A 26717-nucleotide genomic window follows, 5' to 3' on the forward strand; every position below is an offset into this window, starting at 1 on the left:
CGGTTGCCTTTATTATTATAATCATTGCTTTGATTTCTGCACACATGATGCAGAGCGAAATTGGATCCGACTGAAAACAGTCACTCGCTCACAACAGGTAAAACCGGATCCCACTTCATGACTTAAAGCAGCTTGTACTTTACCTGTAGCTTCTCTTACATGTGAGTCCAGTGAGTTTCATTCCTTGCTGGGATACTGGGACCTGCTTGAATGCTTGCATTATCAGCCCCATTTAAGGAGGTATAAAGGTAACCCTTCTAAACTTATGTCTCTTCATACTAGTGTACAGGGTGCAGGAAAAGCAGAAAGAATCACCCTGCTCCATAAGTTTGAAGTTTGAAGTGTTGCTTTGTGGACAAAGCAATTATACTTATTTACTTAAAAGAAGAAGATCATTGTTTCAGAATTAACAAATAAGATTTCTTTAGAAATTAAACCTTGGACTATGTGGCTAATGATTTTCTCCAGCGCTATCAGAGCAAATATTTAAGAAAAAAGCATTTTACTACTAGAGTCCATGTGAACATATGCCTAACAGCCACTTTGTTAGGTACACCTGTTCAGCGTAATACAAATATCTCAATGACTTCCAAAGTGTGGGCCGGGGCCCCCTGGTGGGCAGCAGTAATAGCAGAAACTCTGTTTGAAATTACTCCTAAGCATGTACAGTTAAGTGTTTATTGAAACATGTTTATTAATATAAAAAGTAAATTAAAACTGGTAATAGGGGTGGATTTTTTTTTTTTTTGTGGTATTGCTCACCACTTTGAGCTAAATTCACTGCTATTGTATTGATCTTTTTTGTGTCCCAGTGGTAGGTGGGTCACATGTTGGTTTTAACTCTTTACATATGACTTGGTAGCATTAGCAATTTATAGCTAACGGACTGTGTCATTTATGTTTTTTAATTATATTTTTAAGTAAAAAATATTTTAATCATAGTAAAAATTAAAATTAGGATTTTCTGTATTTTAAGTAGGCTGCAGCACTCTCAAATGTAGGAGTGGCTGAAGAATCAGCCTATCATATGGCAACAGCTTCCAAGATTTGGGTGTGTAGACATGGTTAAGATGACCTGGTGCAGTTCAAACTGAGCAAACTTCAAACTGGGGTTGCTGCTACTAGGCGTTTAGTGATAGCTAGAAGAAGAAAAAATATCCAGTGAGCAGCATTTTCTGGGAGAAAACACCCTGTTGATACGAGATGACAGAGGAGAATGGCCAGACTGCGTTGAGCTGATAGGAAGGCAACAGTAACTCAAAGAGCCACTGGCTGCAACCACAGTATGCAGAAGAGAATCTCTGAATGTGCACAACACATGAACTGTGAAGCCGATGGGCTACAGCACCAGGACAAGACCACAAATTTAGTTGGTGCCACTCCTTTCAGCTAAAGGGAATGGCACCAACTTTAATTCACACAAGCTCACCAACAGAAGAAGAATCTGTTGGGCATCTCTTTATGACCACAGTGAGGCCGGGGTGGGGGGCGGGTTCATATAAAGTTCATTTATGTTATATGTTTTCATAAAGTTGCCACTTGTAATAAATTGGTATGCAAACATTCAGATAAGTGCAGTCCATTAATGGGTATCTACAGGACACCATGGTGATAGCCTACTGGCATAATATAAAAAACAAGCATGTAGAGTGGGTTATTGTAACGGATGCTGAGGTAGATCGTAAGATTGGAGCCAGACAGGTAAAACAATCAGTCTAGTAAAAACTTTCCCCTTGGTCCCTTATCATTTTGAGGTGGAGCATTATACTATATTCTACATTTTCTGTATTTCTTCCTTTAAAAAAACAAAACTAGGTTCTGACATTATTAAGTAAGCCTTGGGTGGTGAGTTATTGCTTTCCCCATGCTGCCTGTTAGTAAGTTCCTTCAGTAGCCTGTCCTCCCTTGGTCAAACTCTGTTACACATTACCTTTGAGAATGATGTTATCATCCCCACCATCCCCCACACAGAGCCAGTCTCTGAATGACACTTCCAACCACACAGCCATTCTGTTGGGCTTGCTACTCTTTACAACCACAGGCATTCTGCAGTGTACTATGTTATGCAATCTTTGTGCAAAGTCCATAACAAAAGAGCAGTTCATTTTATAGTAGTCATAACTAGAGATGGACCGATCCGATATCACGTATCGGTATCGGTCCGATACTGACCTAAATTACTGGATCAGATATTAGAGATAAATAAAAAAATGTAATCCGTTCCATTAAATATCATGACAGCACCTCACAAAACTTGCGACATGGCGTAACTCAGCACGTTGGAGCAGTATGCGTCGCGTGATAGAGCGGCTGTGGCGTGCGAGACTTGTCTGAACTTATACAAAATACAGCAAGATATTAAAAAAACAGTTTTATTGATTAAAAACACACTATATCGGATTCATATCAGTATCGGCAGATATCCAAATTTATGATATCGGTATCGGACATAAAAAAGTGGTATCGTGCCATCTCTAGTCATAACCCACCTGTACTCAATACCAACCTCTTTTTGTGAGAGTCTGCTTTGTGTGGTAATTTATTGCTTTCCAGTGTGCATATAAACACTATCAAAGGCAAGCAATAAAAAGAAAAAAGAAAAAACAGGTGGCAGAGCAAATTTTAATGATTGATAAAACTTGACTGCATCAGAGCGAGGATGATTGTTTCGGGAGTCATTGTGTTAAAAATATCTTTATGTGGTGGATCATGTTTGGGTAGGAGGGATCGTTTTGCCCCACTGGGCCAGCCCTGTGGGCAGCAGATGAGACTTGTGTGTATGTATGTGTGTGCTCTGCTGAGCTGTGAGCAGATGAGCCCCGCCAGGCAGCTTGCTCCAACTGTGGTCTGCACATACTCCAGTCTAAAAGCTTGTCTCTTCTATTTGCTCCAGATGATGCCTTGGATTTAGCTGGCCCACATGAGTGATATGAATAAGGCACTGGACGAGATACACACTTCTCAAAGCCTCGGACAGAAAGCAGAGATTTTTCAGAGTGACAAGGGTAATGTGAGTGGCTTTCCCAGCGCAGAACTCTTCCCGTTGCAAGAGCCTTTAATAACACCAAATAAACAGAAGATCAGCATTAAACTCTGCAGGGGGAACAGGTAGGTCTCATTTTCCTTTATGCTTGACAAGAAGTTTGTTTATAAAATTTAATCAGGCTTGTTTAATTTGCACTAAACCACAAGAAGTGTATTCTACTCTACACTTTAGAGTGTAAGCTGCCTTGCACAAGAATAGCACAGTCTTATTTGCAGAAGAGGTAGATCTCTGTTTAAAAGCTGCAATGTGTAGTGCAGTGCAACATGTAATTTAAACTTTAAGAGAGATAAGATGATAACATAATAATTGTTAACTATTTTGTACTAAAGAAATGTATGTTAAAATACACCTCATACCATGCAAGCATACTGAAATCTAATTTATTCTTACTTTATCATAGCATTTAGTCATTAAAAAAGAACTCTTTGTATGCATGTCTTGTCACATCCTTTAATCTGAACTACTTCAAATAGGTGGGGTGGAGTTATATGTCCTAAGGGTGGTCTCTTTATGGGGGTTTCTTCCTCTTGTGGGGGATATTTCACTCCTTTATGACCTCAAAATGATGTCAACAGTACACATAAGGCTTAGAAATAAACCTTTGAATGTGAGTTTTGGTGATGTGGTGAAAGCAGGCACCCGGTAGTAAAAAATGTGAATTACGTTTGTTAGAGGAGAATGGAGCCATGCCTTTTGTTTTGGTCAGATCTCCCTATGCCTTCACCCAAGAAATGACTCATTACAATGTTGAAGCATTTGTTATATGACAGATAATATGTGCTTCATACAACTCTTCTGGGAAGCTGTTGTATATTATGGCTGAGTCATCAAAATATGCTTGTTGCCTGAAAATTTACACAGTTTTGCTTCATTGAAGTTTGTTTCTGTCTCTTGTTTCTTTGTTTTTGTCCTTCAGGAGCACTAAAGAGATCGAGGCATCATTCTCTTCCCCTCTTCCTGAGCTTCTCACCTCAACCCTGAACCCTCTTGCTTCTGAATGTTTATTACCATGGACCAAAAGCTGTACATCTCAGGTTAGTGTCAAATTGACAGTTTTTGGTCCATGATTATCATGATACAAGACCCGTGTCATGTCCTCTTAGATGTTTTATTTCACGTACTCACTTAATGCTGATTTTTAAGTGGATCAAATGTCAGAAAACAAAATTGCACAACATTTTGTTAAAGTTGAATAATTGAAAAAATGCAATATTTAGCTTGCTGAAGTCATCTGACCTTAGCACCATATGAATGGTCCAACCGGTTATGTGAGTAAGGAAATTAGTTGCTGTCAGGAGTTAAAAATGCTGTGTCAGCATGCTTAGATAAGCCACAAAGTCTGTGATTTTATGTTTTTAATCTCAGGTTTTTATACCGTAGTATTTGAAAGCAGCAGCCACTACAAAATGGACAATGAGTGTTTCACATCACCTTTAGATTTTTCAGAAGAACTTTTATGGTTTACAATTATCAGGTCTGGAGCCTAACAGCGCTATTGTTTGTTTTAGCACAGGGTGTGTGATTACTTTGCACTGAAAATCAGGAAGTACCTACTGATGCTGAAAAACTCAGTAGTTAAAACTTGTGTGTTAGTAGCATAGAATTCTTGACTAGTTTGAAAATGTTGTTGGTCTTATGCAAAGAACCATGGCCTAAAATAATGTAATGTGAAGTGCTGCATTATAATATAGTGCATTAAGTTGTGGATTTAAGTTATTTTATATAGTGAGCAAGATAGATGTACATAGTTTATTTGCAGCTTATTGTAGGGCAGCAGAATTATGCTGGCAGGACTTTTTTTTGCTGTCAGTAAAAATCCTTAAAGTATTTTTCTGCAATATTAACCTCTCAGATTTTCCCCCACTTTAGTCTCACACGCTGTTTGGATGACTACTGAGACTACGTATGGACAATGACCATTTTTTCCCCATAATTAAAGTATTTTTGCCTTATTAACACTACAATCATTGTTGCTTGCTCCTCACCTTATGAGTTTAGTCACAGATCAGGCTACAACAAATTGTACAGATGCAAGGAATTAATAGCTTATGAAGACTTTCTTTTCTCCTCTTTTTTAGTCAGTTCATACAACTCAGCAAAAATTGATTTGTTGTTGACTATGCATTTTTAAAACTCACTGGCACATTCAGAAACAAGAGCACATTCATTGCTTTGGGAAGCTAGCAATCATTGGTCTGCCTCAAATGTGAAGTGAGTTTGCCTATATATTTTCCAGGGCTGTTAAATTAGTTTGGTTTGCCAACCAAAAGCCCCTATACTCTAAGCTGGAGTTGACTGTTTCTCATTATCATTGTGGTGTGTGTGTGTGTGTGTGTGTGTGTGTGTGTGTGTGTAGCAGCAGGGGTCGCCTCACAGCAATGACTCATCGGAAAACATAAAAATTATAGCACTCTGCACTCACCAGCAGCTATCAGCAGTATAGCTGCTGGTGAGTGTGAGCCCTTTATCTATGTGTTCATGTGTCTGTTGCCGTTGATGAAATATATGCACAGAAATGCATGATTTAGTGTTTTAAGCTAAGTGTCTAGAGTTAATATTGGGACAATGATGCTGCAAGTGAATTGTTTAAAAAAAAACTGTGAATATATGATTGAAGTGCAGGCATTGCACTGCATTAAGCACTTAATGCCTAGAGTATTATATATGATGCATGAGTTTTTGAGACTTCTACGTCATCAGCATATTAAATGTGATACAAATTCAAACTCATATATTCAAATTACTAATTTATTTATTTATTACAAAATTGTCCGAAGGTCAAATAAATACTTGTTTCTGGGAATTATTTCATAGTTCAGGCTTTACTGGGTCAACTGTTTCAGTCCATTTTTTTTTTCTACATAGTTCCCTATTTTCAGAGTAATTGGGCAACTGAGTTAAGCAGTTTCATGGACAGGTGAAACCTGTTTCCTCATTATTATGTGACACATTAAACAGATAAAAGATCAGGAGTTGACTCAAAGTAATGAATTTAAATTTGATAGCTGTTCACTGGTGTTCTCAATATGAGTTTCAAAGACATGTTAATGAAAGTGAAGGATGCCATTATTAGACTGAAAATAAAATTATTTTTTCAGAGCGAGAGAGAGAGAAACAGTTCGCTCTCTGCAAATCAAGTTAAAGGGAACCTGTTGTAGTCATTTTCAAGACCATATTTTTATTCTTTTATTTTTCCATCAAAGCTATAAGGACATCCTCGCATTGGCATTAAATAGATTCAAGAGTAGAGAGAAATTGTTGGAAACCAAATGTTTAAAGAAGTGTCAGTTTTTAGGTTTTGCTTACACTGGCCTCATTATTTAAAACTTGAGACCATGTTTAATAGTGTAACACCAGCAGTATATCCATGTGCTTATTCTTAGTCTCACCAGGATCCTTGGGAAGATAAAGACAGTATGTTAGGCTGAACAGCTGTTTTTATGTCACTGTCCTAATGGCACAGCATGGTGACCTCCTTTTAGAGGCACTCAAAAAGCCAATGACATCATTGTTCCAACTGTGCTGCACTTGTCCCCTCATCCACCATTCACCCGCAAAATTGTCCATTTGGCTTCCCAGTGAGCCTTTCTGGGTAGTAATTTTTATCATCAATCATAATTATCTAAAGATAATAATATTCCTCTAGAGATGGCATTCGATTATAAAACAGGCAGCCAAGGAAACTGATACTGAGTCTTGCCATTGTGGTACTTCTCTAACTTACCACATTTTCTCTTAATTGAATGGTTTTGCAGAATTGTGGCAAGACCCAATGCTTGACATCGCTTTGTTTAGCACTGCTGTTGTGCTTTCATTGTATTTTAAAAAACAAGCAAAAAATAGATTATGACTCCACAAGAAAAAAAATAGAGTTCTAAATGAATGAATTACAGAGGTAATACGAAAATATTGTTTACCTTGTGATTTCTTGGACTAATGTTTATAATGGTGAACAAATTTCCTATGCTGCCTCAGCAGTTTCTGACATATAGTTCATAGCATGGATGTGTGATAGATTTGCAGCATGTTGAGGGTGTTGCCTGTCCCTCGCCCTGACAGCTGCAGTGTGCTCCAGCCCCACCAGAACTCTGAACTGGATAAACAGGAGGTAATGAATGGATGGATGGATCCAAAAAATAAAATAAAATGTAAAAAAGCAGAAGCTGTTCCTTTTTCCTTGCAACCTAACAAGTAACAAAGTAACATAGCGATGAAACATGGACAGCGGGGTCCTTGCTTTGCACTAAAAATCTCCCTTCCCAGAGGTTAGCATGCACTATATACCTTCATATATGCACCACTGGCCTGCTGCATCGCTGGTTGTTGTCTTACTCTGACAGAGCCTGCAAGGGGTCTTGTCTGAAACAGCTATGGTCAAGGACAATGTGTCTGGCGCTAGCTTTGTTATGGGAGTTGTGGCGACTCTGTTATCATTCTGGGTCCATTAATTCCAATTCATTTTAGCAACGTGATAACTAGCAGCGTCTGCTTGTCTGTGCTCTCACAAGTCAATGTACTGTGTTTCCAGATAAACATGAAGTCTGTTGTTGCCGGTTCTTCTTTTCCTGTGTGTTCTCGTGAGAGCGTGAGAGTACAGTAACTTTAGCCAAACCGCCATGTTTCATGCTATGAGGGTAAATGTGATGAAATATAGCGATGAGAAGAGATACAAGAAATTTATTGTAGATGCAGAAAATTAAATTATTTTTCAAGGATTTAAGAAGTCACAGCTTTATCTCAGTGTAGGAGAAGCTCCCAGGTTGTGTCACGCAGAGAACTATACCTAAAACTACCATTAAAAAAAAGTATTTTATCAGTTTTACCCCTTAGCTGTAAAAGGCTGATGGCATAATGTCATCGCCCCTCCAGGTAGGCAGGCAGGGTCTCAAGGTCAGAGGTTTTTTTTTAATGAAACATAAACTGTATTTAATCATGAATCCACACATTACCTTGAAGTTGACCAGATATCCAACAATAACACATCAGTATGTGTGTGACTTTTATCAGATAATGAATTCCAGCATCCTGGAAGTTTGCAACTGTTTCCTCCTTTCAGATGAATGCACAAATCATAGTGGGTGTAATTTGTGAAATGAAAAGTCTAATAGAGTCTAGTTATGTACTCACTGGCCACTTTTTTTTAGGCACACCTTGCTAGTAGTGGGTTGGAGGCTTTGGCCTTCAAAACTGCCTGAATTACTCATGGCACAGATGCCAGAAACATTCCTCAAAATTTAATATTTTGACTTGATAGCATTAGAAAGTTGCTGCAGATTAGTCGACTTCACATCTAGCCTTTTAGATTGAGATCTTGTCACATTTGAGTACAGTGAACTTATCACGTTCAAGAATTGTGATCACCGTGGTCATAAAGGGATGGACACGGTCAGCAAAATACTCAGTTGGGTTTGATGAAATGAGTTTCAATGATCCTTATCTTGCCCAAAGTTAAGAAATGTATCCCATGCCATTACAGCAGTCTGAACTACTGACACTTTGCCATTTGATGTGCTCTTCTGCTGCTGGCGCCCCTCTGCCTTATGGTTTAACATTGTTGTGCATTCAGAGATGCTGTTCTGCATACTTGTTTTATAACCAGTGATTCTTTGAGTTACTGTTGCTTTCCTGCCTGCTTGAAGCAGTCTGCCACTCTCCTCTAATCTTGGATATCATCAAGGCACTTTCTCCTGGAGAACTGCTGCCCACTGGGCATTTTTGTATCGGACCACTCTCTCTAAACTTTAGCTGTGGTTTTATGTAAAAGCCCAGTAGACCAGCAGTTTCTTAACTACTCATAGCAGCCAGTCTCACACCAATAACAATGTGACATTCAGAGTCATTTAAATCGCCTTTCTTCTTCATTCTGAAATATTTTTATTGACAAACAACTGAATAGGTGTTTCTAATATAGTACCATTTAGATGTAGTATAATTTATCACAAAAAATAGTCAGTTTAAATGTATAGTTTTGCTAAATTTGACTTTGGTGCACAGTTCTTAACAATGGAAAACACTAAAACAGAGCTTATAACAATGTTATTATTGAACGGACGCTCATCCATTCCATAAAGTCACCAGGCAGGTTATAAATGTTATTCACAGATTTTAACAGTTTTCAACATTTTAAAATGAGAAAACAACTAATTTGAGATCTGATGTACTTTTATGGATCTACATTAACCTAGTTTTTATGAGCTTGTTTTTGTAGTTTTGTGGTTTTGATAGCTACTCATTTCCAAATTCCTTGTCTCAGAAGGAAACTGAACATTGATAATTAGCAAGAATATATTCATGCTTGTGAATGTTCTCTATAAAAAAAAAAAAGTGGATCAGAGACTAAAAATAGCAGTGTAGTGTCTGGCTACAAAGTAAGAATGAAAAAATATGATACATGTGCTTTCTGGGAAATTCTTCAGCTTCTTGTTTTGGTTTTACATTATCGCTAGGCTAAAATTGCTCTTTTTAAAAATAAATATTTAACGTTTCTTTGGCCTTGGACTGTATATTTTAACTGTGTTCACCATGAGAAACATTTTACTTTGAGAAACTCCCTTTCTAAAAGGAAAGAAAAGGAAAGAGATTTTACATCCTCAAGGACAGAGGAGGAGTTTGTGCTGTGGTGAGGAAACAACATTTGGTTTCTAACACTTGCAATTTGATGAATCACACTGTTAGCACTGGAAAGGCACAGAAAAGAAATATATATAAACTATTTTTAATACTATCATATTATATCCAACTATAATTTATACATTAGCCTTACTTTCAAATACTATGCATGGATATTTCTTTTCATAGTTAATTGTGCAGGTAAGGCAGAAGCATGAATTTCCATGCAAGAAGAGTCACGTTGCCTGCCATCACACCTCTTTGTCTGCAGAAGCGGGTAGGAATCTTATATGGATTTGTTTTTGTATTGTCTCCCTCTGTGTTAGCGAAGGGCTGCTTTTTGTTTCTGTTTAGTGTTCTAAATTTAAGCTGTTTTTCCAGATGGTGCTGGATTAGATCCGGTCTCCCGTGACCACTATGTAAAGGCTTACAATGTTTAAAACTTCTCAAAGATTTAATCTTCATAAATGTTCTGCTCACATATGGTGTTCACAGTGCTTCAGCTGTGCTATTGTTACTTATTTAAATTGAGATATTTGCAGTACTTTGTTAAAAAAAAAATTGTACCATAAAACACATTCTTGCTATTAATTATACATCAATACTACAGTAGCCTTTTGAAGATGTTAAGATGTATTAAAAGCAGAAAGTAGCCCGCACTTTCATATCACAAATGGAATCTGGTGAAGTGTCACTTTTCTTTAATATGGAATATCAGTGCTGAACAAGGGAAAGCAGGGATGTTCATACTTTAATTTAGACATCAGTACAAAGTGTTTCAGTATCTTATAGGATGTATCTAATTAAAATGTAGACTGTTCACAAGCAAAACCACAATTACATATTTTTAAGTTTAATGTGAAATACCTGAGCCCAGTCCTCTAGCAGCCACTGTAATTTACAAAGTAGCAACTACAGCTTCCCAGCAGGCTTATCAGTGTTGGCTGATAACATTTGGCTGGTGTTCTAATTCATCTCCTTATTGTTGCACACTGACTCCACCGGTCTAAAAAAAATACTTTCCAAATGATCTAATTCCTTCTAGGTCTCGGGACAATAGTAACGTTTTGGATATGTAATCTTATAAGTGATGATCCAGTTGTAAACAGGTTTACCTACCAGAAAGGAGGTTTTATAATAATTTAAAACTCTTTATTTTCAAGTTTTATTTTAGTGGATAGCTAAGAGAACTGTTCTCTGTCGTTTTCTTATATAGACGAGGCTGGAGGCCAACTTTTTACCACCACTCAGTGATATAGCTGCAGCTGTGGGAGTGCACTTCAAGGTTTAACCAGAGAAGGCTAATTGGTAAAATGGATCACTCTGTCCTGTCCTTGGGATAAGAAGGTCTAATAGAGAAGTTTATGTTCAATAAGACTATATTTAGTGCTGCATACCCAGTATCTGGACTTAGTCTTCCTGTTCCAGACTCTTTTTTTTTTCTTTTTTACTTTTCATCACAGACCTTTATGACACAGCACGATGTGTTCTCACCCTTGTGATACAACTCTTGAAATCAACAGCCTTGTTGCCATCATAGTTTGATAAATGCAGCTTTTATTGGGAAATTGTGCCAGTGTATCCTCAACAATAATTTGGTGGATCAGTAGTGGCTTACCACCTATTCATATGTGTAAGTAAGTATACATATACGTGTATAAATAGTAAGGTTGCCTTAATTTGGACTTACTATGCAAATTTTTTAAGTGAATTGAAAATTTTACTATTCCAACTTGAAAAGAAAATAGCTGTCTCAGTGCACCACATGCACTGATCAGACAGACTACTGGCAGTTGAAGTTAGTAGCAATGACCATTATTACCGTTATTCACATTTATGTGGATTTAACTTTTATAAATCAGAACTATATATAGGGAAACCACGATAGCAGTTTTTGTGTGGCAGCATCAGTTTTTTAGCTTTAATTCATTCAGATAAATATAAGATCAAACTCAAAGTCTTCACACATGTAAATGCACTTCTGAGAATATTTTGATCGCTGCACTTTTCATAGCATCACTTTAACTGGCATCTCCTCTCCTTATAACTGTACCCATAACTTTTGCTATACTGAGTAAATTGATACTTTTAGTTAGGCAGTCGTGGCACTTTCTTATTTTCCATAGGAGAAAAAATATTCTCCAGGTAATTTTCTCTGTTTTTGCACACTGTAACACATAAGTTGTTCTTGATTGGCATGACAGACATGAAGGAAAACATAAATGTTTTCCAGATGAAAACATGTGGGCTTTTGCATCAAGGTTACCTGCTCATGGCTGCAACTCTGTGTTTACTGATAAAGGCATCAATGGCTCCTGCAGCAGGGTGTGTGGCCTTGTCTTTTATTGGAAACACTTTACTAATGATTAACGGTACTGCCAAATCATGCAATATAATTAGTTTATAGTAGTCAAACTAAATGCACGAGTTATTATTTAATGAATTATTTTCTGTTTTAAATAAAAAAAAACCCCACTGTTTTTTGTGTCTCATGGTTCAGATAAAATTACCCTTTTGAAGGGTATATTTACTCATTGTATATACTGCATCTTGTTGTCCAACCTAAACTGCTCATGAAAGCAACTTTCTGCTGAGTAATGCAAACATAAAGCACATCTGCAATGCTAATGGCCCACAAAGACTCCTTCGCCTCTGACAGACCCTACCCTGTTCTCGGTGAAATCTGATACCCAGATGATTAGATTTGGCCAATTTTCAGAAAGCCACATCCTTGAAGCAACTCAGCTAAAGCCCCTGATACAGTCACCTCCAGCAGTGCAGTAAATGCACATCTTATTAAAATCAGTGAACTATATATATATGAACTACAATGAACAAATCAATTTGTTGCGTATGATTTTGCACTTTATTATCAATTCTTCTCTTTTCCTTTTATTCAGGTCAAAACCATTTTAGAAAACAAACCTGTAGTGCTAATATGCAGCAATGACTACATTAAACAATGATCGATGAAATAAACCATTCTTAAAAGATAGTTCTCTTATACTCACTGCGTGACCTGATTGATTACAAAGTGGTTTACACTAAGAGGTGATGTCATAGGTGGAGGGCCCATTTGCTGAACCTCAGCCCTGTTGAAAAGCTCTGACCTATCTCTACAGAAAAGGTGTCAGGCTTTTCCTGTCCAGGTTTAAGCTACCAATTGACCTCACTCAGAGAAAAGAGACAGCCATTTGGTCTTTGCTCCTACACTTTCCCTTTCCATACCTGCCTCTGACAGCTTTAGACTGACTTGAACCAGCACCTTTGTAATTGCTCTTGGGCTCACACAGGGCATTATGTAGGAGATCTGCTTGCCTTGGGTGTGTGCATGTCAATTCTAAGGGGGTTGGAGCCATGTGACTCTCTCTCTCCACCCTCTAGTAAATAAGCAGATTGATCTCTGGCTTCCTGACTCTTAGTGGTGAGAAAAGGAGGCAGGCGATTTGGTATCGAGCACCAGTGATACACATATGTGGATTCAGAAAAGAAATCTGCTGAGAGGGAGTTTTATCTAATTGCCTAATTTCAGCTTCACTGTGGCACAGAGCAAGATAAGGAGAGAGCGGGAGAAAGGCTGCTTGTGACAGCTGACACTTGCTGCGCTGTCTGATGAGAGTGTTTATATTTCTCACAAAAGCTCTCATTTGCGATGCTTTGTACTCAGCCATGTTTTGGCTACAGAACTAGCCCAAACTCAATACTATGCTTGGCTCCAAACAAGCGGGTAAGTTCCTGTTTAATGTGTCTTGTGTTCTTTGTGTTTCTCTGCAGGCTTGAGTCTTTATATTCTGTTTTCTGCTTTGTAGGACATTTCTGTTGTGTCTTTTTTTTCTTACCTATTATGTTGTTCAAATAGGCAAATGAGCTACCTGTTTACTATACGAAGGTGAAACTGATTGGGTTGTATGGTACTTATAACACAATCCTTTACAGTATGTCCAATCTGAAAACATAACTTATCTATCTTTAAAAGTCACTAACGTCTCTCACTGCTTGCCTGAAATGGTTGTTAATTTAATGTTTCTGCTTCAGGTAATTAAAGTTTATAGTGAAGATAATACCAGCAAAGCTGTAGAAGTTCCTTCTGATGTAACTGCCCAGGATGTATGTCAGCTGTTTGTCTTGAAGAATCACTGCATTGATGACCACGCCTGGACACTTTTTGAACACCTCTCCCATCTAGGAATAGGTAAGATGATGCTGTAACAGCTACCCAGTTATTTACATCATACTAAATTTAAAAACAATGATGGCAAAAAATTATTTGCAGCATTTTCAGTCAAGTTTACCCATAAGTCTTGCAATAATCCTATCAAAATGATTCTTTTTCTTTTTAACACTCCGTTTCAAGGTTTTGAAAAAATCTGTTGTGCTTTTCAGTGCAGTTAAAACTCACAAATATCAGCTTGATCTCAGCATTTTAGTTCTAACAATGAAGGATGAAAAAATACACCAATAAGCCGTACCACTAAAACCACTAACATTGGAACCTGTTGATATGTTTTGTTGTAAGTGGACTTTTTTATAAAGGCTAAATTGCCATGTCTAGGTAACTAGACCCGGACATATCCAAAGCAGGAGGTCTTTGTTTTTACACTTTGCAGTGTGCAATAACTACCCAGAGTGGTCTAAGGAAGGACAACTGGGAAACTGGTGACTGGGGAATGAGGGCCAAGGTTAAATGATGCTTCTGGGGTCAAAAAGAAGAGCTACAACAAACAAACAACAACAAATTCCTGAATGTCTCAACACTAGTTATGATAAGCTGTCAGAAAGAAGGACACAGAATAAATAATGTTATGTAACCATGGACTATGACTGTAACTGTAATTATTTATTTAACACGGTACTTTATTATTTACTGTTAGATACTGTATTTGTATACAATATACAATTATCCATCTATGTGTGCGTGTACATGTGAATTTGCCAGGGATACACCTAATTTGCTGTAGATGAGAACACATATTTAGCCATTTTTAGACAAACTAATTTCATCATTTGTTTCATCATTTGGTAATCTGTTCTGTAGATGTTGTCAGTGAGTGTGGGTTTTGTTTATTAAGCATTTTTTTAACCTGAATTAAATCAAGATTATTGTCAGTAACAAGTATATTCATCTGATAACATTCTTGCACTGATATTTATTCAACTTACACTGCTGACTGAATGCAATGCCTTCCAGTTATTCAACAATCAGTTAAAATTCTAGGAAATAATTAAGTTCTAGGAAATAACTGTTTATGTTGTACCTCTTGACTTTAGAGCCATGCCCGTAGCTGGAGGTTACACATTAATGTAAGGTTAATAATCAAACTCTTTTCCTCAATGCAACTTTTGCTGGGGAATCATTTTCAGAGATTACTCTATTTTTCAAGAACATTTAATTCCATGTCCTCAACCTTGCTTTGACCTGATTCTAGATAGTATATTTTAATAAGAGGGAAAACAAAGAACAGGAAAAACAGCAACAGCAAAACAGGTTAACATGTCATTTCTTTGTTCTTGCTCTCACTAGAAAGAGCTCTGGAAGACCATGAGTACGTTATGGAAGTGCTTTCAAGCTGGGCGATGGACACAGACAGCCGGTTGTATTTTAGGAAGAATTATGCTAAATATGAATTCTTTAGGAAACCACTGGTGAGTTAGTAATTATACAATTCTATGTATACATATCTATAGTCATACACAGCAAGTCTCTTTGTACTAGCCCAAAATTATGTGGGTGGAAGAAGTTAATAACTGATGTCTCTTTCATGTTCATAGGACTTTTTCCCAGATCACATGGTTTCCATATCGAGTGAAACCAATGGGATGGTGGATCACTGTGACCTTATACAGGTACCAGGTTCTTAGGTTCTTTATGTTTGCACTGCACTCTCTCTGCCCTGTAGTGGAGATTGTTACTGTGATAATGCACACACCCAACTAAGAACAAATATTCCTCTACCCAACGCAGACCTTTCTGAATTCCAGCACTTGTCCTGAGATCCATGGATACCTTCACGCCAAAGAGCAAAGCAGGAAGTCTTGGAAGAAGTCTTATTTTGTTTTGCGGCGGTCAGGGCTTTATTTCTCCAATAAGGGGACTTCCAAGGTTTGTAGAACAAAATAACTTGTCCACAGAATGTATTATGAATTATGGGAAAATCACAGGTTGTTTAAAAAAACATATTATTAAGTGGGCTATTCCATACAACCAATCTTATTGCATTACACCAGTTCATTTTCCAAAAATCCACATCTGTACATTGGACGAGGGGTACTTTACAGAAGAAAGATATAGGATGAAAAATGCATTGTTCCAAATGGAAAACTATACTGTTGTTTAAATTTCTAGGGATTGATACACGACCTCTGTTTGTGCATTTTGGGCCACCTCTTCATGTTCTGGCTACATCTCACTCATGTTGTGAGAGGAGAGTGAAACAGGTTGAGCTGGATTTTCATTAGGTCAGCTGGCACAGCAGCCATGCAGAAACTGTACTCACAATGCTGCTGACAATTGAAGCTTATACCTAGCCACCAGGCACGCCAACACATCCACTTTTCAACTCCTTTCATTTTCTACAACAGTAGACCTTTTGTTGTTAAGTGCAGGTTGACCTTGGCAAGGCGCCCACTTTTAGTCTATCGTGTTTACTCTTCTTCTTTGGTTTTGGTCAGATGTTTGCTAGTCAGTTACCACAGACACTAACGACTGTGGCGTAACATTAAAAAAAGACATAGGAATAGTGAGTCACATGAAAGCAGGACAATGAAAGTCTGTGAGTTTTTTTTTTTTTTGTAAAGTTATCCTTGAAACAAAATAGCTATTGATACCATCTCAATACAGTCCCTATCAACATATCTAAATTTATCCTTATCTTTTGGTTACATTAAGAGAGTAACCACACCCAGAATGGTTGATAATGTGTTATTATTAGATGAAAATGTACTGTTTACCCATCATATACAATCATCCAAAGCATGCTTTGACATAAATGTAGATATCATTTATCGTTTACTCTTGTAAAACAAATATGTTATGGTCTTTTAATTACATTGCAATCCAAAGATAACATGAATTGCTTAAATCCTGTCTTTGGAAAATAGCTCATTTTGAAATCAACCCTAGCAACACGACAAAAATAAAACTGGTAGGCAACAAAGTACCTGTGCAAATTTGTCTAATGTTAAAAACTTAATGATAAGACACACAGTCAGCTGTTCATCACGCCAGTAAAGGTTTCTGCATTTGAAAAATCTGCTGTTGAGTTTGTGTGTTTCAGTGTTATTTGGCTTATTTTCTGTTACATTTTAAAATAGTTAGCTTGTGTGTCTTTGATTGTTTTGCCTCTGTTGTTTTCCCTCTCCTGTCCCTTTTCGCTCAACACTTTTTGTTTTGTCACACAGTCCGTCTGTCCATGTCATGCCTCTAATTTCTGTCCTTGGTCAGTTTGCATATATATCTAATAATTTTGTTTACATATAGCCCCAGTTCACCACAACAATATTGCAGAGAAGCTTTATATTGTAAATTAAAGACCCTACAATGTTGTAGGAGAATTCCCCAAAATCCACTATGACCAAGCACTTGGCAACAGTGAAGAGGAAGAACTCTGTTTTACTGTTTAACTGGAAAAAAATCTACAACTAAGCAGGCTCAGGGATGGGTAACCATGTAACTCAACTGCAAAGAAGATCATAGATACAACATACAATTCAAACTACTGGAGAACAATGTAATAAGTTAATATCTGTTTGGTAAATGAGAAGAAGTGTTCCCAGCATGTGGATTCTATGACAGCATAGTAATAGGTCATTCAGGGTCACCTGATTCAGGAGTGGAGCCTGATAACTAAAGGCCCTACCTCCCAAAGAACGTTTACTCTTGGAAACTAGCAATAAAAAACAAAAATGACCCCACGGGTTGTTTTTCTTCAAAATCTTTAAAATGCAAAGTTGTAATATATTCATATTCCAGGTATTCCTCATAAAATATGTTTGTAACATGAGGCCATTTGCATTTTTATTTATTTTTTCATTAATTAAAAAAAAATGCAGTTTTTGTATCACTACCCCACTCTTCCACAAGTGGGGTCAAGAATGACCCCAAGCAGTTCCTATGGAATCTTTTATGAAACTTTCATTCTTAGCAACTCCAACCGTCCCACTTACATGGATGGATCAAGAATTAATTTTTACACAGTAACATACATGATTTATAGTCAGGGCTGCACATAAGTGGTCCGCAGGTGCGCATTCGCTGTCAAAATAAAAGTATTCCCGGAAATTCAGAGAATATGTGCCTCTTTTGTGGTGGAGGAACACCATAGTAATTGCTTACGGAGCTTGCTTCTTTGACATCTTTAAGAGTTCTGAACAAATGTCTGTCCTCCTCCAGAACATCTAATGTACGCAAACGAGTGTTCCAACTTCTTATCTGGTACGCGTCTTTTCTTTTGACAGCAAATGCGCACCTGAGGACCATTTATGTGCAGCCCTGTTTATAGTTTCCTGTGCATTTCAAACATTGTCCTTTCTGATGTGTTTTTTTTTAAAATATTTAAAGTAACATGGCTGCTATGAGGCCAGCTAGGATCCCTGTGGACCTTGCCCTACAAATGATCCAGGACAGATGGGATGAAGAGCCCATCGGTGGCATTGACTCAGAATCTGACATCTCAGATATAGAGGATCCAGACTATTGTCCCCCCCTCTGAACAAGGCCAGTCAGATACAGAGGAGTCCTCTGATGAGTCCTCTGAAGAGGAAATGGATATTGAGTCTAACAGAATGAGCCCCTCTTACTGCTCTAGCCACGATATTCTGAATTAGTAGGCCAGGGCTTGCACCTGGGTCTAGTACTGTCTCCCCAATAGATGCGTGGAAGATGTTCATGTCTGATAATATAATAGAAGAGGTGCTGACATGCACAAACACGGAGGCACGAAGAGTAGCAACAGACAGGGGAAAAGAGTGGAAAAATGTAATCAAACAAAAGCTCCTGGCCTTCATTTGATTGACCATTCTTGCAGGAAGTGAGAAGAACTGGGATGTACCAGTCGGTGTGTTTTTTGGGAGTCCTCTGCATAACCCATTGTGCAAGGCCACTATGTCAATTCAAAGATTTAAAGATATTCGCCGTTTCTTGCACTTTGATGACAAGAGGACCAGAGCCTACTGACTGAAAACAAATCACAACCGAGTTTATAGCAAAATGCATTGTTTCTATTTGGGGTCATTTTTGACCCCACTCGTGGAAGAGTGTAGGTATTGGTAGGTTGTGTATCCAAGGGTTAAGTAAGAGTGGACCATGAAGCATCCAGAGGCTAGACTGGCCTTCTTGCAATCCAGACTTGCCACCCACTAAAAGCATTTGGTGCATTATGATACTGAAAATATGGCACAGATGCAAGCTTTTGAGTAGCTGACTTTCTGTATTAAGACAGAGTGGAAAAAACATTTTGCTTTTCAAATATGATCTCAGTTTCCAAACTCGTGTTGCTGACATGGAATTTAAAATGTGAATATTTTTAAATATATACAAGTTTTTCCTTTTTAAGACTTTTAATTATTTTGTAATTTTCAATTATTTTAGTATTTAATTTTTTTTGTATTTGTGATCACATCAAAAAACCACAGAAATGTTCAAATACAGATACACTCAGCACTCACCTGAGATGTTTCTGTATTCCAGGTATAGACATGAAGGCTTAAGACTGTTTCATGTGCTGTTTTATACTTCACACCTCCAGTCCATACCTGTTCTGTACCTTTGTCTTATTATGACCTCTCTGTGTTTAACAGGAACCAAGACATCTCCAGTTCTTTGCTGACTTCAGTGACAGTGATGTCTACACGGTTTTGGCAGCCAAAAAACTACACGGGGCACCTACAGAATTTGGCTTCTGTGTGAAGGTAAGAGCAGTACTGTAACTGATGTTGTTACTATAAAACAGAGACATGCCAAAACTGTATAGAAGGAGCAGATGCACGCTGATTCACAGGGCTGTTTTGTTTTCTTCCAACTTCTCACCTCAGTCCACAAAATGCAGTTCTGCCCGGGACTTGAAGCTGCTTTGTGCAGATGACGAGCAGACCAGGACCTGCTGGATTACAGCCATGCGCTTGTTAAAGGTTGGCTTGCTGATAAATAACTCTGGGTGATATCTAAGAGTAGGAATGCTGAGTCAGTGTTTGAATCAGATTTAGCTTTGGGAGGAGGTCAAGGGAAGCTTTTGAGTGATGCTGGAAAATCACTCCCACTCTTGATAGAAGCAGCATGTGTTCATTGTCTGGATATAATCTGGATACAATTTAGAGCATTACTCACCCCTGCTAGTCCACAAATTATATACACAGTGCATTACAACATATTTACTTGTACCTGCCATTTGTAATCACTACACCATTGGTCTGGAAGGATTTTAGGTTAACACACAACAAATGTTTGGATTAAATTGCACAATTTTAATCACTTCTTTTTTCCTGTGTTTTAGTTTGGGATGCAACTTTACCAAAATTTCATTCAGCCACACCAGAAGCAAAAAGCCTCACCAATGGTTAGTTAAAGTTTTTCTTGTTTTAGTAATTATACTAGCTTTATATTTTATTATTTTGTCTCATATGTGGCAAGTTACCTGTTTTTAAAGCTACTTTAAACACAATTTTGCTTAGCAACAACTCAAATGATTGTGTGAACCAGCAGGTTAGTGTGGCAACCCTACATGGACCTTTTCACTGCAGACGTTTTGACTTGTCACAGTAAGCAAACAGCGGGTGAAATAATAATGGTTCACTTCAATTTTGTGTCCCAGTAACCCTTGACAGTAAAACGCCATCCACAAAAGCAAGACTTAAGTAGAATCTAGCCATCACCAATACACCTTTTGCTTTTCTTAGTGTGACTCCTGTGAAGTATTTCTATAACTGACAAACTTTCAGTTTTCTTCAATAATAAGGAACCTTTTAAAAAGCTTTATTTGCCCAAGTTAAGCTCATGCTTTTGTTGCTCTAGCCCACAATCCTGATAGCGCAGAATCTACAGCCTACAAAATTCAAACAAACAGATAACATTAGCAAACAGTTAGGAAGTACAGTATTATATTTAGCAGGTAAAAAGTTATCAGATTCTACGAAAGCTAAAAAATAAAGTGCACTGGACATACATTCATTTGGTGAAATATAAATCTTCAAAATGATGCCCCTCTGTCTGGTGTAGCTTGAAAGACACAAAAGTAACATGAGCCAGCAAATAGTGGTGTAGCAATATAATTGTATGGAGCAAATGAGGAATCTGCGGTGTCCCAGAATAGCCTTAGACTGTGCTGAGAGTATTTTTGCAACAGCAGACACAGTCTATTTATGGGTAATGAACATGTTCACGAACTACTCGCTTTCTAAAAATACATAGTGATCAGCTGTTCACAGATTTAACAACTTGTCACCTCTTCTCTAGTGTTGGAGTGTCATGTGTTGCCAATAACTTTACTGAGACGATTTGCTAGAAAGACAGGAGAATAAATGAATATCTTAAATGCAATGTCAGGCTATTGAATCTTAGGTGCTTTAAAAGACATATTTGGCTAGACAAACTAGAATACTAGATTACTGCTTCATTGCACTGAGTTAAAAACAAAGCCCTGCTCTTATGCTGATTAGCACATTTATAAGTAATAGGATTTATCTTTATATCATTTCAAGTGCAGCACTGTTAATAGGAGGGGCTTTAAAAGTAATAATTTTGTTTTAGCTACTTGCTTAAATTGCAAACTTACTGGCCAGCATGGGAATGAATCTAGTATTTCTTTGTAATCCTGATAAGAATAATTTTCTTAGGTGTGTTTGCAGTTTTATTTAGAGACACTCACTATATTGCAGCTTAATGTCTAACTTGTGCCCAAGTGTAATTCCTTTCAAAACCTCTCTAATCCCTTTTCAGTTGAGTTTTTGTGTGTGTGTGTGTGTGTGTGTGTGTGTGTGTGTGTGTGTGTGTGTGTGTGTGTGTGTGTGTCTGGAATCATCTAGAAAATATGAAGATGGAGTCATGTTACTCAAACACTAGATGGCAATGCAATACCACAAGGCAGCAGAAGTAAATCTACTCCCTTTTCATAGTACAAGATAGAGAGTGAACCAAAATAATTGCAAGAATTTGGGGTATTTTGAATTACACATCATGTGACTTGAATTTAGTTTTACATGACCACATATACAGGTGTGTGAAAAGTCCTGAAAAAATGTATTAATATTTTTAAAATACACATCAGTGCAAACTGTGCCATTTCAGAGAAGCATATCAGAGAACTCTCTGGTGGCTATGGACTTTTCTGGCCAAAAGAGTCGGGTGATCGAGAACCCATCCGAGGTGCTCTCAGTAGCTGTAGAGGAAGGCTTGTCGTGGAGGGTAAGTCTTAATGTCTCTTAATCTGGTTCTATTAACAGAAAGAAAGCATAAAATTTAGGCTAATAACTAATAATGCTTCACTTTAGTTTAAACATCTTTCTGTTGTTTTATTCATTGAATATATTCAAATAATATGTTAAATTTAATAATATTTCCCAAAAGTAAATGCGACTGTCAAGCGTGAGAAAATCTTAATGCCTCAAGCAACTTGCAAATGAGCTAGAATGTTATGCAAAATGAAACATCATAAATTAACTATGTATTAACATTATTTTCACTCATATATTAGTTGTAATTCTCTTCGCCCACAGAGGAAAAGCTGCCACCGCTTGAGTGGTCATGGGAGCCCTTCCACAGCCCAGAGCTCTGTGCTAAACATAGGTGTGTGAAACATCAATTTCACTTTTTTAATGTACAACTGAAAGATATTTTCTGACGTAGCATCTCTGCTTCAGCTATCCACGTGGCTCAGCCGTGGTTTCATGGCAAACTGTCTCGTGAAGAGTCTCACCGTCTAATTGCTCAACAGGGTCTTATTGATGGGTAAACAGTTATACACTTCTATTTGCTCTTTGGCTCATTTAAGACATTAAACTTGATTTGCAGATATATATATATATATATATAATTTTTTCATCAACATGAGCATGTTTGCACTAAAGCAAAGCAACACAATATTCTCTAATGTGATGTAATTTACCATATGAGGCAGTTCACTCTGTCTGTTTAATGTTGGTAAGTCTTTATAATGACTGCTATACTTTTTATTCTCTTTGTTTCAGAGTGTTTCTTCTGAGGGACAGCCAGAGCAACCCTAAGACATTTGTACTTTCACTGTGCTATATGCAAAAAATTAAACATTTTCAAATATTACCAGTGAGTATAATTAACCATTTGAAAATTACTGTGCAAAGGTTTTAGGTTCAAAAATGAAGTGGTTCTTGATTACAAAAAAAGAACCCCTAAAATATTTTTCCCTTTATTCATTCATGACCTTCATACAACAGAAAGGAGATAACTGTATTGAATATATTTGCATTCGAAACGCAGTGTACCATGGTAAACTTACAGCCGTTTCAAAGTACTCGGCACGTGGGTTATTTTAAGCATCCTCAAAAATTTGCCACAGTTCTTCTGATGAGTCAGGCTGTCTCGGTGTTTTCCTGGACATTAACAACTAGCATCCTCTGTAGAATAGCACAGCAGAATAAATTTTGGACTAATCAGATAAGATACCTGATTATACCTGGAACAACTGAATTACCTATAACTTTTGCATAGTACATAGTATTTTTGCATGTTTTTCATTAATCTCTGAAAAATTATCTGAAATATTTAAACTCATTTGCACCAAGTCACCTGTTTTTTTGTGTGTCATTCATTTCTACATGGATTTGTATATGTCTGTGTGTATGCTTCATTGTAGGTGGACGATGAAGGAGAGTTGTTTTACAGTCTTGATGATGGTCAAACACGGTTCACTGACTTGATCCAGTTGGTGGATTTTTACCAGCTAAACCGTGGGGTGCTTCCATGCAAGCTCAGACATCACTGTGCTCGGATAACCCTGTGAACAAGGGACCCAAAAGACAGCTGAGGTCCCACATGCACCTTAATTCCTGGTTCTTCTGGAGAAACACAATGGTGTTTTTGTGCCTTGGAAAAAAAAAAGAAGATAAATAGTTGTTTTCATAATGTGGTACATGACTCAACCTTATTTTTTCTTATTCAGAAAAAGGTGAATTTCACAATAAAATAAATAACTACTGGTGCTGAAGATCATGTGGATTACATTTTGGCCCGTTAATGTATTGGTGTAGGTATGTGGTGGTAGTAGTTGAGATACAGCAGCAGGAATTTGAGTGTTCATTGAAAATAATCCAGCAGAACGTGTGCTGCAGTATGTATAGAGCAAAAGTGCTGTAAATATGTGACATTTACGGTCTGTTAAAAGTAAATGATGACTGAATCCCTACAAGGACATGCTTGTGGAAACCTGTAGTATGGCTCTACACTGTCAAGTCTGGGAACAACTAAGCTATTATTATACTAAGCTATTTTTTTTGCTAGGTATTCGTATTTTTTAAGAATGTTACTCATTTTTTTTGTTTGTTTCTTTTTTTAATTTGAAGTGATAAAATTACCTCTGAGCAAGTTTCACTGCGCATGCCTTACAAGGGATTGGCAAAGAGCTGTAATGCCCCGGTGAAGAGGTTCCAACCTCACTGACTTTGCATTGTGCACTGCATAAACTATATAGATACAGTTATGATTAAGTGAACCGTTTGTATCCATGGAATCAGTGAAAAAGTTCCCCTGAAGTAAGAGCAATGAAATAAATGCTAAAGATTTTTTTTCTTTACATGTAATCAGAAGTGACTGATATTTGAATTCACTGTAAATTGAAATTTAGGTTTTGTAATTTCCCGAGATTCAGGCAGACAATTTGCAACACCTGGGCTGATTGTATTTTTTGACGTTATAGCCACATCTGTGGATATACGGTGTCAGATACTTTTTTTTTTTTTTTAAATGATGTTAGTCCTTCTAACATTGACATTCAGCTTCATACAATCTTTTTTTTTGTAACAGCAACAATGTAAGAACAAGGTATTTTAAATCACAGTAGCTGGACAACAGTGCATTGAAATGCAGTTTTGTAAATAAACTCATATAAACCTGTCTGTTGTAAGGTGTGATTTTTGTATGATTGTTTTGGTTGTTTTAACAACAGGCTGCAAGGCAAACACATGGCTTGTTAAACCACCATAAAGTAGGTTGAATTGATGCTTAGAAATTCACTTAATGTTTATACATGGTCTGTACATAATTTTTATTGCTGGCTATGCATATACCTGTAAAGATAAGATCTGGTATTGTGTGCAGGAACCACTATGCTAACAAACTCACCCTTTCTTTAAATAGCAGTAACATATGACAGTACACTGGAACAATATATTATTGTCTTTTTGAGTAATATAGGGCATACAGGGTTATCATATAAATGCAGTTAAACTCGAGCAAACTATAAGATTCCTCCTGAGCCGACTCATCAGCACACAGAGGGGTGCTGCTCTGGTCAGAAAGATTTTTATTGTGCCAACGTACATCGTGATTTTCTAATGGAATCCAGCTCAGAGTTAAATTTAGCCACACTATATAGTCTGCATATGGCTCTCATCAGGCTAATACTGTCTGGAATGAATTATTGAACTTTTGGGGCAATATGTATATATGTAATTTATTTTCTCTCAACAGCACTGGCTGACTTTTACAACCACTAGATGGTACTAGAAGCATTTTACTTTTGCTTGTGGAAGTTTATGTTTGAAATAATAGGTCAGGTGCAATCCTAGTTACATAATACATATACAGTTTGTGATAAAGATGCTATTTGGGGTTGTGTAAAATTAAAGTTGCTTAAGACATAGAAGTAAGACACTTTAATTATTGAATATCATTAACTGTTATTGCATTAATCTGCTAATAATGCTAAAATGCATGAAGAAATATCAACATGTTGATATATATTGCAATAATTCAATGAATTTTACACTGACTGGATGCCACTGACTGCCTGTATACACCAGTGGTTAGTGAATTAATATCAGTTTCAAGTAATGTATTTGAGGTAATTATGTCACCTACAATTGACTTTAAAGGATTAATAGAATTAGAAAAATTTAGCAAAGGATAAGGGATCGCGACGGCTGTGCAGTAAATGAAACAGAACAAAATTGTCTCGAAGCATCTGTGTTAAACAATCTTCTCTGTTGTGATACAAACACATTGCCCCCATACCTCCCCTGTTCTACTTCAGTAGCACATTTTGAAACAGTGCGCACATCCAAGGGAGATGAGTGCACACAGAGAAGTCTTAAATGCACCCCTGCTTCCGAGGTCTTGTGCTAAATGTTGTTTTGGATGTATTCCTGCCATTGATCGGAGTCTGGCTGGAGGGGGAGAGATGGCAGCTGGGAGAGACTGCGCTTCCTTTAATGAATTCATCCTCCTCTATCCTGCCCAAACGGCCTGTGGATACACCATCTCTCCCAGTAAAGAAAACCTCTCTGCCATGTCTTGGCCCTCATGGACAACCACCAGTGTTCCTAACACTTCATGCTACTGCACTGAATTTACTCCTGCGTGCACTTTTACTCTTATGACTTCAGGTTTTGTACTTGAGAGCTGTCAACTTTGCTCTGTTCTTAAATGACCCTCATGTTGCATTCCCCAAGTCTGGATTCAATTATCTGATTTCAGCCAGTTACTGATTATCTCCAATGAAATGAAGACCTTGCTGTTTGCTTTGCTCTTGATCAACAAAAGGGCATTATCTCAGCTTGGTTTTGAGTCCAGGCAGAGTCTATAACGAAATGAAAATAGTTTTGTTTCAGGGATGCGTAACGGTTAGAGGCTTTAACTGTTCTTTTGCAAAAGGAATTCCCATCATAAATATCTAAAGCTAGAAGCAAATCCAGAAGCACTATGGTGGCTACAGTGGACTTAAGCAGCAATAATTATGGGTCAGTTTGAAAGAAAAACTATGAAATATATGGCATTATTACAGATACAGAGTAAAATACATATTAAAATATGCTGGACTCCTTGTTTTACTTATATTGAATAATTTACAATATTTAGACTGAGTGTTATTTGGTCTCTAGT

General features: G+C 37.3%; 1 protein-coding gene across 2 annotated transcripts; it reads left to right on the forward strand.

Moving 5' to 3' along the window:
- The first annotated feature begins 4087 nt into the window (after positions 1 to 4087).
- Positions 4088 to 24731, forward strand: grb14 (growth factor receptor-bound protein 14). 2 transcript variants are annotated; one of them, XM_040028198.1, is made up of 13 exons: positions 4088 to 9932; positions 13691 to 13847; positions 15177 to 15298; positions 15425 to 15499; positions 15618 to 15755; positions 19451 to 19561; positions 19685 to 19780; positions 20143 to 20205; positions 21933 to 22049; positions 22361 to 22430; positions 22505 to 22592; positions 22832 to 22925; positions 23476 to 24731. In XM_040028198.1, exons 1-13 carry the CDS (start codon positions 9870 to 9872, stop codon positions 23620 to 23622), a joined length of 1341 nt encoding a protein of 446 aa, XP_039884132.1. In that variant the 5' UTR covers positions 4088 to 9869; the 3' UTR covers positions 23623 to 24731. The 2 variants fall into 2 exon arrangements, with proteins under 2 accessions (XP_039884132.1, XP_039884131.1); XM_040028197.1 differs by lacking the exon at positions 4088 to 9932 and adding an exon at positions 9939 to 13382.
- The last annotated feature ends 1986 nt before the right edge of the window (positions 24732 to 26717 follow it).

This window comes from Simochromis diagramma, unplaced genomic scaffold (genome assembly GCF_900408965.1).
Source record: "Simochromis diagramma unplaced genomic scaffold, fSimDia1.1 OVJJ01000343.1, whole genome shotgun sequence".
In the NCBI taxonomy this organism is placed as follows: Eukaryota; Metazoa; Chordata; class Actinopteri; order Cichliformes; family Cichlidae; genus Simochromis; species Simochromis diagramma.

Bases quoted from the DNA above. Each gene is read 5' to 3' on its own strand.
- grb14 (XM_040028197.1), top strand. From the start codon at position 13,308: ATGCTTTGTACTCAGCCATGTTTTGGCTACAGAACTAGCCCAAACTCA. The intron at 22,593-22,831 runs GTAAACAGTTAT...TCTTTGTTTCAG, and splicing joins CAACAGGGTCTTATTGATGG to AGTGTTTCTTCTGAGGGACA. The intron at 22,926-23,475 runs GTGAGTATAATT...GCTTCATTGTAG, and splicing joins AACATTTTCAAATATTACCA to GTGGACGATGAAGGAGAGTT.